Below are 18,681 nucleotides of genomic sequence, written 5' to 3'. Positions count from 1 at the left end.
TTCTCCAAGACAACCATGACATAGAAGAAGTGATGCCATCACATGCAAGTTAATTGGATTTCAGTGAGGGAGGGATGGATAAGGTCACCTGCCTCACCTTCCCCTCCAGAGCCAGCTGGGACCAGTGGCCAGACGGAGATCAGGACTTCTCTGGCAGAAGGAGGGTAGCATTAGTTCTCTTGGTCATCATTGCAATGATCAAGTTTTCAAAGGTGTTTTTCTACATAATGTTGTTAGGAAATATGTTGGTCCCTAATTTCTATTCATGGGGGTTTTTCCTGATTTTCTCTAAATTTTCTAAATTTCTCTATTTCTATTCTATCCTAAATTTCTAAAATTTCTCTCTAACTTCTCTCTAAAATTCCATTTAACTATTCCTTAGAATGCAGTAATATTCTATGATATTCATATAATGTCATTTATATACATATATGTTTAAAGATATATGTGTGTTTATCTCTGATACACACACACACACACACACACACACACACACACACATACACACACCATTAGGTGGGTCATCCCTTTAGTTTCTAGTTTGGGGCTATTAAACAAACTGCTACAAAATTTTTAGATTTTATAGTTCCTTTTTCTTTTTTTGATCTCTTTGACATATAGATAGTGTATTTGTGAGTGAAAGAAAGGGTACACAATTTAGTGACTTTTAAGACATAGCTCCAAATTCTTTCAGAATCAATTCCCAGCTCCACATTGGTCTTAGTATTTCTTCCATCTCTACTTAACTGAACCCAATTTCAGAGAGAGAGAACTCTTTGTGAGTTACTGTGTGATAAAACAATTATCACCAGAAATTCTTCTAGCTTAGATAGGCTTGTCCTTTCATAATTGACATCTGTCAGCGAGCTTTTCTAACTCAGTGAAGAGCTTGTTTTTCCCTTATGTAGCACTTGAAGATCACATCTACAACACAGTAAATCATTTGAATATAACTTTGGCCTAAGAAAATATGTGTGGGTGTCTCTGCTTAACTTTTTATATACAAATCTCGATAGATATGAAATTAGTGAAAATTTAACATTTATCTAGAAAAGAATATTAATCAACTTCCAGTTGAATAATTTTGTTTAAGGAAACTCCAGAAGTATTGAAAATAACAATTTATGAAAGGCTCGAAATTAGTGGATATGATAGTTCAACCTCAGATATTTTGAGGAATAAAAATTTATGGCTAAAACAGTCATTTTAGAAGTCCCTTCTTCCTCTTCCTAAAACGTTCAACAGATTGGCCAGCAGATGGTAGTGGTGAGACATTTAGATACCCACATTAAACTTCAAGATCTCTTAAAATATATGCTTGAAACAGCGAGGTCCCAATTAATACAAATAATGAATCCCATGAAGTAGCCACATTATTCAAATTCACACTGCATCTTTCTCTTGGGCTGGAACCAATTATTACATTTTACATAAATTATAACTTTGAGTAGGGTGAGTTTGAATACACATGACCACTTTCCTAGATTAAATATTTTCATGGGATGAAGCAGTCACACTAATAAGGGTCTGGCACTAAACCTGACTTACGAATAAAGAAGCCTCCTTATCAACCTTTGCCTCTTATTTCAACTAATAAAAATGGGAAACTGCCTTCTAATTCTTCCTTTCGGTTGACATAGGGTCATAGGGTACAAGAAGACTCCTCCTCTCCGAATTTTAGAAGTGAAAAGGCATTTAGAAATTATCTCATTCTAATTCCCTTGTTATATAAATGAGGAAACTATGGCCCAAAGAGGTTAAGTGATTAACTTAAAGTCTGTCAGCTAATTAGTGTCAGAGTTGAAATTAAAACACATCTGTGGCTCTTAGGCAATGCTCTTTCCACTTTACCACAGAAAGGACATTTTGGGGGGGGGCAAATGAAGAATAATACTCAGCACTTGCCTTAACCTTGGACACATTCTGGGGTTCTGGGGTTACTACATGCTATTCTTCATTTTGGACTTAATTAAGAGTTAACTTAAGCATCAGATGAGTTTTCATTGTGTTCTGTAAACAGTTGAGAATAATGAAACAGGTTTGAAATGGTAGCTTGATATAATTAAAGCTTTCACAAGTTTCTTTGTTCACCAATATGGACTATAGTGGACATTGATTTTATCTAGACTTTGGAAATCTGCATAAATTTGAGTTTTATCATTCTAGCTTCAAGACATCCCTTGAAACTTGCTTAACTACCTAGTCAAAACTATCCATGGTGTGTAAGTGACTGTTAGTTGTTTGGATAGTTTAGATCTTTATGACATATATTGTACTAAAATTCTCACATTTAAAATATTAAGTTAAAATATTGGACACCAAATTCCATCTTTCTTACATTACTCAATCCTTTGGGATCTTTTAAAAAATCATCATGATTTAAATATTTTGACTTGATAACAAAAGAAGAAAATATCAGCTCTAGTCAAAGACCAAATGTTTCCTAATTATACAAGTAGAGAAAAAAAAAGATTTTATAAATAAATCTTTGAAGGAACATTGTGTTTTGGCTCAGAAATTAAATTTTAATTAGATTTTAATCTCTCTGGGTATAGTGATAACTTTACACTTTATGTGGTTTCAATTCCATTTTGCTTCTGGCATGTGATTTAGGTAAAGGTTTTCTTTTTTTTTTTTTTTTTTTTAATTTTATGAAATGAGTGGAAGAAGTGCATAGTAGTTTAATGCTGCAAACTCTACCAGCCTATTTTTAATTGAGACTAGCAGGTCATTTTTGCTTATTTGTTTTTAAATATTATCAAAACATTTCTATATTTTGAAGCAGTCATTTGTTATCCAAGCTGAAAAATTACCTAATTAAGGAAACTGGGCATTTATTAAGGATTGGTAATTCATTTTTTGTTGAACAGAATCATTAAATTTTAGGACTGAGGCTTCAGAGATCACATAATCCAAACTCTCTTTTTTCGAAATGAGAAAACTAGCCCTTCCTCTCCCCCTGAGAAATGAAGCAATTTGTCCAAGATCACCCAAGTAGCTAGGGAAAGCTGTCTGCCACCCAGATCTAACTCCTCAACCAATGCTACTTCCCCTGAAAAAATACTGCCTGTCCCCTTTTTTCTGTATCATCATTGGTTTTACTACAGAATGCTAAAGTTTGGGCTCCCACAACATAATTAAGATGAACTTTTAAGCAAGTATTAGAGACATGCATGACAAAACCAAGTTCTAATATTTTATTGCTATGTCTTACTTAAGTTACTTAACAAATTCAGGACAAAAGACCAAACTTATTTGAAAATCTCTAAATTGTTGAAGAGCAAGATTGATATTATAAAAGGAAGGTAATATTATTAAAGGGATATTATTAAGGAGGACTAGAATTACCATCAGATCCTTCCTAGTTACCTTGACCCAATTTGAGGAGGAAAACGTCAGCATGACAATGTGGTATTGTGGACATAACAACACTTTGAGGCTGTTTTAGTCACTACTTGAGAGAATTTACAGTTGTCTCATTCTTTCAAAGGAGAAAATTCGCTCTCACTTTCTCTCTTAGCCCTCTTCTCTGCAAATTATCAACATAATTAATTTTGTTAACATAAATTTATCAGAATCAGTGTTTTTTTTTTTAATATTTATTGGATCTGGTCACTGGTCAACAATGTGTTATATAAATGGATTTCATTTGCAGGTGTTTTTCCCCACACTTGGACATTAAAAACTATAGATAAACTGGAAAGTGATATATTTGCTTCATTGTACCCAGAAATACTTCATTTAGCTCAGGAATGCTTTCACTTTCTTATTTATTCTATTTCTTGCAGTGCAACTTAATTATTGACTTCAAAGGCATTTAATAATTTTGTTCCGGTTTTCATTCAAGTAAAATGGGAATAAATGCATCAAACCCCTTATTTCCTCACAAGGTTTCTCTGTGAAATCATGGCATAAATTATTTGACCTATTCAGAGGTTATTTTATCACTACACACATGTACATATATGTATATGTATATTTTTAACCTAAAATATATATATATACTATAAATACATACTATATAAAGGTTAAAGTATATGTGTAGTATATATATAGAGAGAGTATATAATGAAGGTGTTTGTATTCTGCTGGAAACCAAAAAATTCTTCATATTTGTTTTCTAAAAGAAAGTTAAACATAAAAATGCCATTACACACAGTAGTAGTAGTGTCCCTGCAGAGTAACTAATATTAGTTCTCACATTTGTGAATGTGAGCTTTGTGTGAGTTACAGAGGAGATAAAGTAAGATATAATCCCTAATAGTCTCATGGTCTACATCAGTGGCGTCAAACTCAAATAGAGATTAAAGCCACGAAACCTTTATTCCTATCTCCCGAAGGGCTTCTTCCTTCTTATTCAATACATGCCTTATTTCCCCTGTTGGACTGTCTGATAGTTGAAGGAAGGGACAGTCTCATCTGACGCAGATTTTTCTCTCTTCCCATTCTCAGAACATAGTGCCATGCACACAGAACAACCCTTAACAGGCATTTGCCCAATTAAAGTAAAGTTTCTAGAGGAAACAACAGCTCAAAAAAATCAATTTTGTTTTGTTTTAACAATTAAGAGTTGCCGTGTATATCAGCATAGTTACATTGGTCCTAGAGAAATGCTACTGGGCTTCCAAATAAATCAAACCATGGGAAGGTAAGAATTTGCAGCAGCTCAGTAAGTACTTGTTAAATTCCAACTGGATCCCCTCACTGAGTGGAATCCTGGCTTCAGTGATTCTCACAGCATTATAAAAGTACCATGGACATTTGGGAGAGATTTAATTTCTCTGCCCCCCCAAAAAAAAATCTAGGGGAAGTTTACATGTTACCCTCCCTGAATAATTCCATGGTCACTGAGTGTCATATGGAATGTAAGTTCCATTATGGACTCGGATTGGTTTGATCATGTCTATCAGAGTTCTGAATGAGGTGCTCATGTTGAGTTACCAGTCATAATATGGCCTAATTTTCCTTTCTCTAAAGTAATACAGGTCTCTATAATCTGTCGCTTCGTCAGGGACTTCTTGGGGAACCAAGACCAGGCAAAAAGACTTGAAAAAACTCTTGAAAATTTTTCTTCTTGGTGAACTTTGACTAGCCATCCTCTCACCTGAGAGGTGTCTCACATTTTAGTGAAAAACCTTCCTTTCCTCCCTTCATTTCACATCATGGAGACACCCACCACTACCTTGTCTTAAATCCTGAGGTGATGGCTCTGTTCACAAGGGATCCCATCCGTCTCCTCTGGCAGATTCCTCCTTCTGTCATCCACGTCTTCTCACTTATCTTCTATTTCCATATAGCATTATGTGTAACCCTTAGGATGATATTTGAGTTTCTTAATATACTTCATGAGCTTGGGGATGGGGAGGATGGCATTCCTTTTTAGCATTTAGATGTTCACTGACAAGTGATAAGATTAAAATTTTTCGTCAGTGTTTCTTCCAACATTAAAATTATGAAATAATAAAAGAAATAAATTATTTGGGCTTGACATATTTTTAAAAAGTAGTCATTGACAAATCTATTTTTTATTTAAAATGATTATATACTGAAAGAAATTTGGTAAGAAGTAACCTAACCTCTCCTCAGCTGTTTTTTGACAGTACATCAATTGACATATTTATTAGGCACTTACTATGGGCTAGATACTGTGATAAGCATTTAGGATAAAAAGATATTATGACCTAGACTCCACCATTAAGGAACTTAGAACCATCTTGGAAGAGACAACATGCACTTATAAAGGCAAAAGCAAAGCAGATCCAAAAGAGTTGGGATGCAGGGAAGCATTAAAAGCCAGAGCGATTAGGGAAGGCTTCAGGTAGAAGGTAGCACATGAGGCTGAGTCACAAAGAAATTTCTCCTTCTGAGGAGGAAGGAAAGTCCAGACATGGTGGACAGCAAGAGTAAAGGCTTGCAAATAGAAGAAAAGGGCTGTAATTGATGAAGATGAAGAAGGCCACTTTGGCCAAGGAAGCATTTGTATTTCTGGTAAGGTTGTTGTTCACTTGTTTTAAGCCATGTCTGACTCTTCATGACCCCATTGGGCGTTTTCTTGGCAAAGAGACTGGAGTGGTTGGCCATTTCCTTTTCCAGTCCATTTTACAGATGAGGAAACTGAGACAGGGCTGAGTTAGGAAGAGCCTCAGGCCAGATTTTAATTCAGAAAGATGAATGTTCCTGGCTGGGTAAGGTAGGATAGGGCTAGGTTTAACTGATAGAGAGGAGTTAGTTTATCTTTGACCTTAGGGATAATACGAAGGCTCTGGGGATGGGGGAGTAGGAGAAAGACATGGTTTAACTCATATTTTAGGAAAATCACTTAGCTCTGTGGAATGATTATTGGGATATAGAGATAATAGAATGGTATAGAGTGCTTATAGGCAGGAAAGTCAATGAGGAGGTTATGAAGAGACAAGAGATGATACTTGAAAGGCTGCTGGTCCCCTCAAGAAAAATAGGAAAATTGATGGAAGAGAGATACCGAGTTCTGTTTGGGAATGGAAATTTAAGGTGTCTGTGGGACATTAGGAAGAAAGGACCAGTGACCTGTAGAAGTAAAACTGATTCACCCAGAGAGACTCGAGTCTTGTTGTAAAGTGTGTTTGGAAAACTTGCAAATGAACTAACTTGGAAAGTGATCTATGTGCATTAGCAGGGCTTGCAGGAGAAGAAAGAAAAATGGGAGAACATTTAGAACAGGTTCACTTTTTGACTGAGCTGCGGTTTGGGCATCTAGGAAGGATACGTGATTTTCTCCCGATGTGAGAACACTCTCCATCAATGCAGATCCCAACCTTGCTGTGACTTTGGGACACGCGAGGGATTTGCCACCGACGTATTGCCGCTGACTGACTTGCCCAAGATCACATAGTTAGTGACAGCAGTGGGAATGAACCCAGGTTTTCCTGGCTTTGAGCCAGCTTGCTTTCCAGTCTAGCGTGCTGCCTCTTTCAGCTAAAAATAAGTAACATTTCCTTTCATGTTATTTACATTTCTGTTCTATAAAGTGTGTCTGTGTTTTCTGAGACTAAGTACCTCCTTGATGTGGCACAAAATAGATCAACCTTGTTCGGCCTAGAGATGGGGGAATCGAGTGCTTTAAACACGGGCAGAGTCTTAGGTTAGTAGATTCCACGTGAGATATAAAACGTAATGAAAAACAGGACTTTTTCTTGAGTGCATGTGACAGCCAAGCTCACCCTGGCTTCTATATTAACAACAGAATGCTTTTTTTTCCCCAGATAAAACATAACCGTTATTCTCCTCAGGGACTACAAATATCACTTCTTATTTGTACTAAAACTAGATGAAAACTGGTTTGAAATAGGAGTTGCATGGAGAGGCTTAGCACTATAAACTTGTAGTAATTTACTGCTTCATTTCAATTGACAGTCAGGAGTATTTCCAGCTTGATCAGAAGGAAGTAATAAGGCTTCTAACAGTTGGGGAAGCTTAACAAAAAGACAACTGAGGACATAGAGGCATTTGAGCAATACTTGATCCCAGGCCCAACAACTACTGCTGCTGTTATGCTACATCTGCTCAGCTAATGAACTGGCTAGAAATTAGAAATTGTGCTTCAAAATTTTTTTATTTGAAACACATGCATGGGTGAGTTTTCAACACTGACCCTTACAAAACCTTCTGTTCCAACTTTTCCCCTCCTTCCCACCATCCCCTCCTATACAAGTTAAATATGTTAAAGTATGTGTTAAATCCAATATATGTCTACATATGTATACAGTTATCTTGCTGGATGAGACAAATCATATCTAGAAAGAAAGAAAAAAACCTGAGAAGGAAAACAAAATTTCTGCTTCCAAATTAAAGAGAAACTATCCATCTTATATTTCTGTCTATAACAGAGGGGAATCATACATCTTCAATTCTGTTCAACAGGTACTTTTTTCAGGGTCTATCTTGTACCAGACCCTATTCAGATGATTACATGTGTTTAAATGTGTCGTATTGAAAGTGAGATTTATACAAAAATTGAATTCAGCACAGTGGAAATATGCAGGACAAATTCAAATGATGTAACCATTTCAGAGGATTCATTATTCACACCAATCACTAACCCAATCGTACTTATTAAACTGGGGATTGAAAGACAAATACAATAAATAAAAATTCTCCTTCCCTTCAAGTAGCTTACATTCTACTAATATGAAAACACTTCAAGTTAATATTGATTAAAGGAGAAAAGCTTGCTTATGCACTTCTTTTTTTTCTTTTGGCTTCTTATGATATTTCTAGAATGTGTATCTGGAAAGTGAGACTAGAATGTCCATCTAAAGGGATGAGACAAGTAGAATACAGGTAATAAAAATCAAGGTCTACAAATTTTCAAGATTAGGTAATTGGCACAAGTCCAGATGAGTAGTAATAATAACTGACATTTATATGATGCTTTAAAGTTAGCAGGTCACTTTATGTATTTTCCTGCATTTGAAACTCAAAACAACTCCATGAGGTAGGTATTACCTCATTGTGCAAATAAGAAAACTTATGATCAGAGATGCTTTGCTTAGCACATTCAGCTAATGAGTGTCAGAGGTAGGTCCAGTTCTTTTTAACTCTTAAGGTCCCCATTTTATTTACTGTGTCATGCTGCCTCAATAGAAGATGAGCTATATTACATATTTATTTGTAATATTACCTATTTACATGTAATATATTTATGTGTATGTATTTATTTGTAATAAATATACATATTTGTTACATATATTTTAAGGTTTGAAAAGTACTTTGAATATAATATTAATACAATATCTTTATGAGGTAGATAGTGCAAATAATAATTATTTTTATTTTACAAGTCAGATAATTGAAAAATGAGAAAAGTAAAAAAACATAATTTGCCTAAGATCATTGGCCAATAACAGCTGGGACTAGAACTGAAGTCAACTCAAGCTAAATCTTTCCATTATATCCTCTGCCGCCTTCCAAAGAAAGCATAATAATAACACCACGTATTTCCATAAAACTTTACAAATCACTCCCCTTGCAGCAAGCATCTGGGGAAGGTAATATAGGTATTATCACAATGGAATTAAAGAGACTCAGTTGGGTCATCTGTAAAATGAGGTGATTGAATCTTTCAGCTTGCTTTCAGACCTGAATCTGTAATCCTCCATCTTTCTTAAGCTCGCTTGGCTAATTGGTGCTGAAACTGAGTAGGGATTGGAGGAAGTCGAGGAGCAGTTGTCATGGATCTAGACAAAGGTATTCAGATAATTTGGGGTTTGGGATCAGTAACTAAGACACTGGAGAAGAGACAGGAACAGAAATAGTTGCAGTAAACATCATTGTTGCACCCTTCACCAAGACTGCCTGGATGATTACTTAAAGAATGATTAAAATTGGATTAGATTGCTGGTGCTGTTTTTATATAGTCCCTATGGCTAGGGTCCAGTTGATTTCAGAGCGTGGAATGAGTGAGGTTGATTCTACAGATGGGAAGAAAGGAACTAAATGTTCACATCCTATACAATTAGAAAGATGCAGCATGAACAAAAGGAAGATCCACACAACAAAGAATTTTATAAGAGTCTTGATTTTGAAGAATTGGATGTAATGAGCTCTACAGTGATATCAGTTGGGTCCTTTGAGAACAAAAGACAGCAGCCAACCAATATTAGCCAGATTGGACTGCTACCACCTTCTAAACAAAACTCAAGACTTTCTCCTTCTTGCCACACAGTTCCTATACTAGGAATTGCCTCTCTAATTAACAGTGCTATTTTTTTATACTTCTACCAATCTCCATCCTCCAAAGTCCAGGTCAAATCTTCAAGGGAGCCTTTCTTAATCTAACCAATCAAGAAGTAACTTTTCCCTCCTTCCAAGTCTTATAGCACTTTGTACCTCTTCTATGATTTTCTGTTGTTCTATTCAATAATATAGTTGGTGCAGAATTACTTTTATCTCCTTACAAAATAATATGGTCCTTAGAGAAAAGAGATAAGCACTGATTATTCTTTGTATCTTCTGCAGCATATTTATTTGAATTACAGAATGACTGACAAATCTATTCCACTTTTACCTATTGATTATATGGATTTTTTCATTGCTTAATACCACATCATATTTCCCAATATTTTTGACAGTCTTTCCTTAGGTTCACCTTCCTGTTAAAATCACCAAGTACCAATGTCAGAAGATCTTGACAATTTTTATATAGCCTCTATTTTTCCATCCAGTGGTGCAATAAATAGCGCACTGGACTAGGAATCAAGAACACTCCTTTTTCCTGAGTTCAAATGTTACTAGCTGTGTGCCCCTGGCCAAGTCACTTATTAACCCTATTTCCCTCAGTTTCCTCATCTGTTAAATGAACTGGAGAAGAAAATGTCAAACTACTTTAATTTCTTTGCTAAGAAAGTCCCAGATTAGGTCACAAAGAATGCAACATGTCTAAAACTGTTCACCAACATCATTTCATCTACTTTATTATAAATATTAACACACCATGATGGGCATTTATTAAGTGCTCATGTATAACAGATACTAAGGTTAAAAAGACAAACAATGAAACTGTTCTTTCTCTCAAAGAGAGAATCTATACCTCTGTAAGTAATATAAGATATAAAGCAAATTTAGTATTTAGAAACAAAAAAAAAGTTTTTGTTTTATTCACAATATTTGAAATAAAGGGAAACATGTTAAGTATTTCTTTGTAGTTTAAGGATCATCACAGCAAATGTCATGTTGTAATTTAAAGCAGTAGCTATGCCTTAGTCATTTTGGTATATTTTACTTTTTCATTTGCAGGCATGTGTCAAATTGATCTTTTGCAGTATAGAATAATTTTTCTACTTCAAAAAGTTACTAATCTGGAAAGAAGTTATTTGAGAATCTATTATCTAATAAAACATATATTGTTATTTTTCAAACAATTTACAAATTTGTCATATGATATTCTGCTATATAAACATTAAATGCTCAGCATGCGGTTATTTTTATTAAAGTAGAAAAGTATAATTTACATTAATATGTCCTTTTCAAAATCTGCATAAATTATCTGAACATTTAAAAAAGGTAATTAGATTAGTTGGGGACTTTCTAAACCAGTAAATACTTTAAGTGAATTTAATAGATAGTTAAACATAAGTAACATCTTTTATTTCTGAACTTAGAACCTTTATAATAATTGATGCTGTGGCATTTTGAAAAAAAATTTAGTCTGGTTTGAGTTTTATATGTTTTTTTAATTATTATTATTATTATTCCATGAATACTATTGAGATTTTCACATGTTTCTCCACTCCCTGAATATGTAATTCCCCTGGTGCCCATTAGTAGCCATCTGTGTAAGGTAATACGTATTTTGAATGGAATTGATTAAGGCATAAATGCACTGGTGGTATGATCAGGGAAAGGAGGCAAAGTTCAAATTTTGTCTCTAATGCCCGTTATGGAATTGTAAACAATAGATTGAAATGTGACTTTCTAGATTCAACACAATCTATTGTGAAAAAACATCTTAAAATAAGTAATACCCAAAGATACAAAGATACAACTGAATTTAGTGAGCATTTTACTAGATAAACTCATGAAGTTAACCAAAGAATCAGTATTTATTAATCAGTATTAATTAATTAATCTTGTGATGGCCCTCTAATTACATTCTAATGACAGAAAACAATAATACACATAAGGAAGTTAAAAAGCAAGGGATTGGTAGGGGGGAAAAGATATCCAGGTGTTGGGAGAGAGGGTCATGACATAATCCAACAGCCAGGTTGTAAAAGAAGAAATGACAGGTCCTTTCCATAAATGAAGGATTTGGGCTTCATGGTCCCTTTCTCCAAATTAGAAGAGCAGGGGAAAAGGAAGTATGAGAACCAAGGATGCAGGGTGATGATCCAAAGTAGATATGTGTTTTGCTAACTGTTTGTTGAAAATGATTTTATTTTGTTTTTAGCATGGTGATATGTAAGAGAAAGGGAATATGAATGCTTGTTAATTGAAAATTTAATCAATAGAAAAAAATGAAATAGAAATATACAATTTTTAAATACATCTTAGTATTACTTGGAGAATTCATGTATTTTTGTCATTTTCAGAGATAGAATAGGCTATATGTGGGTCTGTTGGATTCTTCTAGTCCAACCTCTTCATTTTACAGAAATGGAAATTAAGGCCCAAATGGATAAATAATTTGCCTAAAGTCACACAAGGTAACAGCAAAGCTGAGATTCAAATTCAAGTCTCCCAACTTCAAATCTAGTCTTTGTATAACAGTTAGGTATTCTATTGATAGAGTGCCGAGCTTGAAGTCAAAAAGTTCTGAATTCAAATTCTGCCTCATATACTTCATAATTGGCCAGTCATTTTGCCTATTTCAGCCTTATCTATAAAATGAACATAATAACACCTACTGTGCAATATTGTTCTAAGGTAAATCTTAAAATGCCATAAAGCTAGTTACTACAATTCATAGTAATACCAGCATTACTTTTGTTACTTGTGTTCCTTCTTTATATGGAGTTTTTAACACACCACGTTCTTGAAATTTTTCTATTTTAATCTGAATTTTTGATTATTTATTGTTACAACCTCTTGTCAATAATATATAGCTCTCTGTAGAGCTCTAATGATATTTTTATATATGTATGCCTCTGTGTGTGTTTCTTTTGCATATATCTTTCTTCTCTTGATCAGATTATAAATACTTTTGAAAGCAGGGGATATCTGCCATTTTGTTGTTTTTGGAAAGAGAAGAACTAAATCTGATCCCCAGCTCTCATGTTAGTTGGATCTGGGCAAGTCATTTAACATGTCTGACTCAAATGGTAACAAAAATTACATAGTCTACTTCACTGGGTTGTTGTAAGGTGGCTACTTGTGAATTTTAAAATGTTATAGAAACATGTACTATTAATATTGAACTAATTGTGACTGAATAGTAAATATAGTTGGAAATTGCCAGAAAAGTAAGTGTGTTTAGATTGTGATTACCTATATGTACTAAAGTGAAAAAGAAAGGAAGCAAGGAAGAGGAGGGAGAGAGAAATGAAAGGAAGAAGAAAAGAAAGAAGGGGAGAGAGGGAAGGAAGGGGGAGGGAAGGAGAAAAGGAGGAAGAGAAAAAAGAGAAGAAGGAAGGAAGGAAGACTGGAAAGAAGAAAGACGGGAAGGAAAAAAAGGACGGAATGAATGGACAAACACTGCTTTCAGCAATGGCTGTGGGAGCAAGCAGGTGCTCTTTTTGCAAGCCACAGGATCCTTCTCTGTCTGCACTAGAGAATGAGGGCAGGTGGTAACTGAGAGTGGTGGCCAGGGTTTGACACACCCTGTTTCTCTCACAGGGCATCTTACTGTTTCAACTGCATGTGCCTGCTTATGTTACGGTGGCAGTTGGACAGCAGCTGGTATTGGAAGTGACCCCCCTTCTTCATTAGCTCCCCTTAATTCCTTCAAGGGATGGCCGGGAACTATACCATTTGGGAATAGAGATGAGCTTTTTCCTGATACCAGATTTAAGGGAAAAGTTGTTACTTGAGTTCTCACATAAGGGACACTGAATAATATAATGGATTGGCCCACACCATCCATCATGTCTGCAATCCACTTCTTCCTCATCTCCACCTTATTTTAAGGTTTAACTAAGGTCTCATCTCCTTCCCTCTTCACCCTTCCCAACAAGTTGTTAATTCTCTTCTTTCCAATGAAATTTTATTTCTTATCTGCATATATCCTAAGAGAATGTGAACTACCTGAGGATAGGTTTCGTTTCATTTTTGTGTTTCTATCTCCGTTACTAGCACCATGGGCTGGTTAATGTTGGTTTATTGAATTTAATCAACCTTCAAGTGGATGTTTCTTTCAGTGGTCTCTATTTAAACTCAAGGCATGATTTTAAATCAGTAGCCTACTAAGAACGTAACTGGGGGAAGGGGAGCAGAGGGAAGAGAGAACACTAGCTCCAAATTCAAAACACGTGTGTTTGAATCCAGTTTTGATACAAGTCATTACCTGAAAGAATCTGGACAAATCATTTTACTTCTTTCTGCCCTGATTTCATTTATTAAACAAGGCAGTTGACTAGGTGCCCTTGGAAGCCCCTCACAGACCCTAAATCCATGAAGCTATATCTCCCAGGGAAACTTATGACTGTGAACATCAATCTTTACGACTTTGGGTGGATGTTATCTGTGGTGATTTAATAGCAGGGAACTGGTGATGGAGGAAAGGATGTTCCTCCATATGCACATTTCATGATCATCTTGAGACAGATGCAAGCAAACTACTACAATCCCCTGAGCCTCTGACCTATCCCCTTCCAGGTGTGTGGGGACGTGTGAGAAATACACATTGATTTCCATTCAGAGACTAATGCTGTCGATTTGTGGTCACTGCCGATATTTGTTCCTCATCATCTTAATGTATTATCCCTGTAACCTTCCTGGTGTTTGCAAAAACCTACAATTGGGTAACATCTGCAAACACTCTTACCTCCTTGCCTGCTAGTCCACGCAGCTGCTCCAGTAATCTCCCACCCCGGCATCTGTTTCTGTTCCCCAACAGCTACTGACCCAACTTTCACTGGTTTCCAGCTCCATCCTTTCTCCTGTCTGGGCTCCCTCCACAGAATAGGGGGAATTGGAAGGGAGACCAAAGTCAAGAGTCCCATTGTAGGACTTGTGAAGAAGGATAAATATATTTGGCGCCTTTTACAGAGACTCCTCCCAAGGCAATAAATTATCTTTTGGCTGCTGAATCAGTTTTCACTGTTAACATTCAGGAGATGTAAATGAATTTTGCAACTACGCTCCCCTCACCTGAACTTGTTGAATGTGTTTTTTCCCTTAGAATCTTCAGCTACTGGGAGCCACAGCCATTGAGGACAGATTACAAGATCAGGTCCCCGAGACTATCGAAACTCTAATGAAAGCTGACATCAAAATCTGGATCCTCACAGGAGATAAACAAGAAACTGCCATTAATATTGGTAATTTATACCATTCAAGCTTTGAATCTCAGGGTTTTTTTTAATAAAAGGTGGGAGTAAGAATTGAGAATTTGAAGGAGGGATTATATTTCTAGCTTTTAAAAATGGTGTATTCTATTACACACACATACACACACATATAAAACTATTCTATATTCAGTTGGCTTGGGGAGACTATTTAATATATTTTCTTTCTCTCTCATCTCCACCTGCCATCACCCCTTCCATAATTTACATAGGGGCTAGCCAGCCACCTTTTTGTGATTAGTTATTAATGATGAGATTGTTTGTGGCAATCCTGTACTACTTGTGATTGATTCTCACTTATGTGACTCCATTGTGTTTTGCGGGCAAGGGAAATATTTTAAAAGATTGCTGTATTTTATTCATACTTCAAAGAAATTTTTAATGTCACATTCTTCAATCTCTTAGAAAGAATCCTACATAAAAAATAAATACTAATTAAAGAAAAGAAAAACTAAATGAGGAAAGAATTGATTTGAGGCCTTGAAGGCCTCCGTCTCTAGTAATATCCTAACATTCAGGAAATCATAACTTTCTTTTTAAATGAAATCTGAAAGTGCCCTGAGTATAGTTGAGCCTCTGATCAATATCTAACCTCTGATTTCTCTGTAATTAAATATGGCATTACGTATTGATTTGAACAAATAACCTTTTCCAAAGGTGACTGCACCTTGGCAAATACATTCAGAAAGTATAAGATGACATTTTTAGAAGGCTAACATTGTACACCATACAAATGAGAGTGATAAGTTTGTATTCCTTTGAGAATTGAAAGCAACTGGCTCATGATACTCTGTAAACAAAAGGTTCTATCACATAGATTCCTAGTAACTCGTGGATTTGTATCCATAAAAATGATCAGAAATTGATCTTCAACCTTCCCAAAAATAAACTTAAAAAATGAAATGTTTGATGATTAAAGATTATCATCAATAGTAAAAGAAAAAATAATTGCAATTAACTGAAAGGAAATGACTTACAAAAAAGGAGTTAAATTGCATAAACTGCAACAAAGACCACAAGAGTTAGAAAATACTGTACTTGGAAAATGAAAATATAATATGTACTGTAACATAAATATAATTTATAATTATAAGTTAAATATAATTATATGTATATATTTACATATATTACATATTTATCTGCAAATATAATGATGTAATATTAAGTACAACTATCATTAGGAAACAATTAGAATTAGGCAGAGAAAAGTTTCAGTGTGTGTATATAAAAAGTGAAATGGTGATTTCTGGAGGTTTTTTTAATCATAATTATCATAAGAAAATACAGTTGAAAATAATGAGAACACTTCCTTGAATGCCATCAATGAATCTATAGTCTATATTTGCTTGAAAATCATTGTTTCCTCCTTTCCTTTTGACTGCTAAATCAAAATTACATTAGCCTACCTTAATAAGTTGTTAGTTATTATCTTCCACAAGTAAAGTCCAGCGTGAGAATGATGGTTTAGTCAATTTTTTAAAGAGCTTACTGAATGGTCAACTTATTCCAAAGAGGCTATACTTAAAAAAAAGAAGAAGAAAACTAATCGTCTGGTCCATCTCCAGCAATCCCAGCCAGTCTGCACCTAAGCTATTTGGTGGATGATTGTCTTGAGTATTTCCAGAAGAGAACAGACTCCATGACTTCCCTTGGTAATCTCCTTAGGAACATAGCAACCTTTATGATCAGGGAATGATCCTATGTCTAAGCTAAATCCTTCCTTTAGCAGTCGAAGACCTTCTTTTCCCGACTCTCATCCACTGAAGGTGGAGAAAAGCTGGCCACCATCCCTTGGATAAAATAGATTTTAAGACTATGACTTTACCAGCCCTCAGCCTTCTCACCTTCACAGCAAAACGCGCGAGTTGCTCAGAGATTCGGAATCATTTTAATTTGTTTCCTTTGAACCTTAGGAACCATGTCAAAATCTCACTATAGTTGGATTTAGTTATAAAATTATGCCATCTGTTAGTTATCAAGTATCATTACATACCAGTCACCTAATCTGCAATGTTTTGGGTTATAGGGCATTCTTGCAAACTCTTGAAGAAGAACATGGGCATGATCGTCATAAATGAAGGGTCTCTTGATGTAAGTAAAAATTACAAATCCACCAGTGTGATAGATAACCTTGCAAACTGTTTTGTTTTACTCTTAATCTAGGCTATCTGGATGCCTGCAAAATATTTTCCTTTAGGAAGGGGAAAACTAGCTTATTACCCATTGCACTCCTTTAATGTAATGTACACTGTTTTGAACCGCAGTAATGTAAATGGATTCAATCTTTGCTTCTTTGACAGCCAAAAGAAATTGCTAGATGATTTGCTTAATGTTGTGCGACAGGAAAGCTGCATAATAAAAGCATTATGCCAGAGGGTTGCTGTCGGTATCTATTAGTACAAAATTCTATGGAATATTCAGTATCTGTTTCAGCTTTGAGTGCCAATATAGCGTTTGCTGTTTGTAAACGTTCATGAAATCAACTGAGAAGGAAAATGTATGTCTGCATTATTCCTTATTAATGATTGAACCCCCTCCCCGGCATTAACATTGTCCTATATGCGCTCACATATTTCTTTATACTGCCCTAGGTGTCTCATTCAGCCATGAAAATAAATATTAGCCCATGCTGTAATATTTATAAATACCAGCTCCAGACCAAACAGTGTGATTCCTAATTTAGTATTTGGCCCAGAGCTCAGGACAATGTTCTTCAACATTTCATGAAGAATGTTGTCCTAAGTTTTAAACCAACCCTGAATCTGAAACCTCAATATTTGGTCCAGAGCCAGTATTTATGAATACTAGCATGGGGGCTAATATTTATTTTCACAACTGAAATTTAAGCATTCAAGATACCATAAAGTAGAGTGAGAGAGTGGAGAGAAATTTGGTCATTCGGGAGAGGTTATGGGGGGAAAAGGAAGTAAAGATGGAAATGTCTTAGAAAGAATCATACCCCAGGAGATAGTCATGATATGAACAGTTTTCAAAAGCAGCATTACCAGTTATCGGAAGAGAGAGAGAGAGAGAGAGAGAGAGAGAGAGAGAGAGAGAGAGAGAGAGAGAGAGAGAGAGAGAGAGAGAGAGAGAGAGAGAAAAGGAAAAAAAAATCCAAATCATCAATAAGAGATATGAAAATTAAAACAACTCAGTGTTTTATCAGGTAATCATCAAGTTCACAAATGGAGAAGGTAATTGTTCTAAGGGAACACTATGGGTAGACATGCATATTGTCAAAGAGTTGTGAGTGGGCCCGAAGTATTTTAGCTTTTCTCAATGTAATATTTTACATTGACATAATTTGTGCCAGTGATTATCCTCTGTTATTTTCTCCATTTTCAGTTGGTTAGTCAACAATATACCACGCTAAATGCTGGAGACAGAGCCAGGTGACATTCTACTGGAAATACTCCCATTAATCATTGGGTCTGATAACTCATCTCCTTCTAAATTCATTATTACCCTACCTACCTCTCCATCTTTTCCACAAGTGCATTATGAAAGACTTTGTCAAATGCTTTGCTGAAATTAAGCATATCTCCTGAATTCTCCTAATATAATATACCAATCTAGTAGCACTTATCAAAAAGGTAATATGATTTATGTGGTATGATTTGTTCTCAGTAAGCGTATGTTGTTTTTCAGTAATCATTGCTTTCCTTTCCACATACTTACAAATCATTCATTTAAATCTAAA

General features: G+C 35.3%; 1 protein-coding gene across 4 annotated transcripts in view; it reads left to right on the top strand.

The window, feature by feature from the left end:
• Positions 1 to 18,681, top strand: part of ATP8A1 (ATPase phospholipid transporting 8A1) — a 249,302-nt gene that overhangs the window by 131,347 nt on the left and 99,274 nt on the right. For all 4 annotated transcript variants that reach the window (XM_074275001.1, XM_074274999.1, XM_074275000.1 and 1 more), the window contains 2 exons: positions 14,816 to 14,954; positions 17,008 to 17,072. In XM_074275001.1, the coding sequence (XP_074131102.1) occupies positions 14,816 to 14,954; positions 17,008 to 17,072 (204 nt within the window). The remainder of the gene's footprint in view (positions 1 to 14,815; positions 14,955 to 17,007; positions 17,073 to 18,681) is intronic.

This window comes from Sminthopsis crassicaudata, chromosome 6, assembly GCF_048593235.1.
Source record: "Sminthopsis crassicaudata isolate SCR6 chromosome 6, ASM4859323v1, whole genome shotgun sequence".
Taxonomy (NCBI): domain Eukaryota; kingdom Metazoa; phylum Chordata; class Mammalia; order Dasyuromorphia; family Dasyuridae; genus Sminthopsis; species Sminthopsis crassicaudata.
Note: the sequence above shows the minus strand (reverse complement) of the source record. Positions and strands in the feature narration are given on the sequence as shown.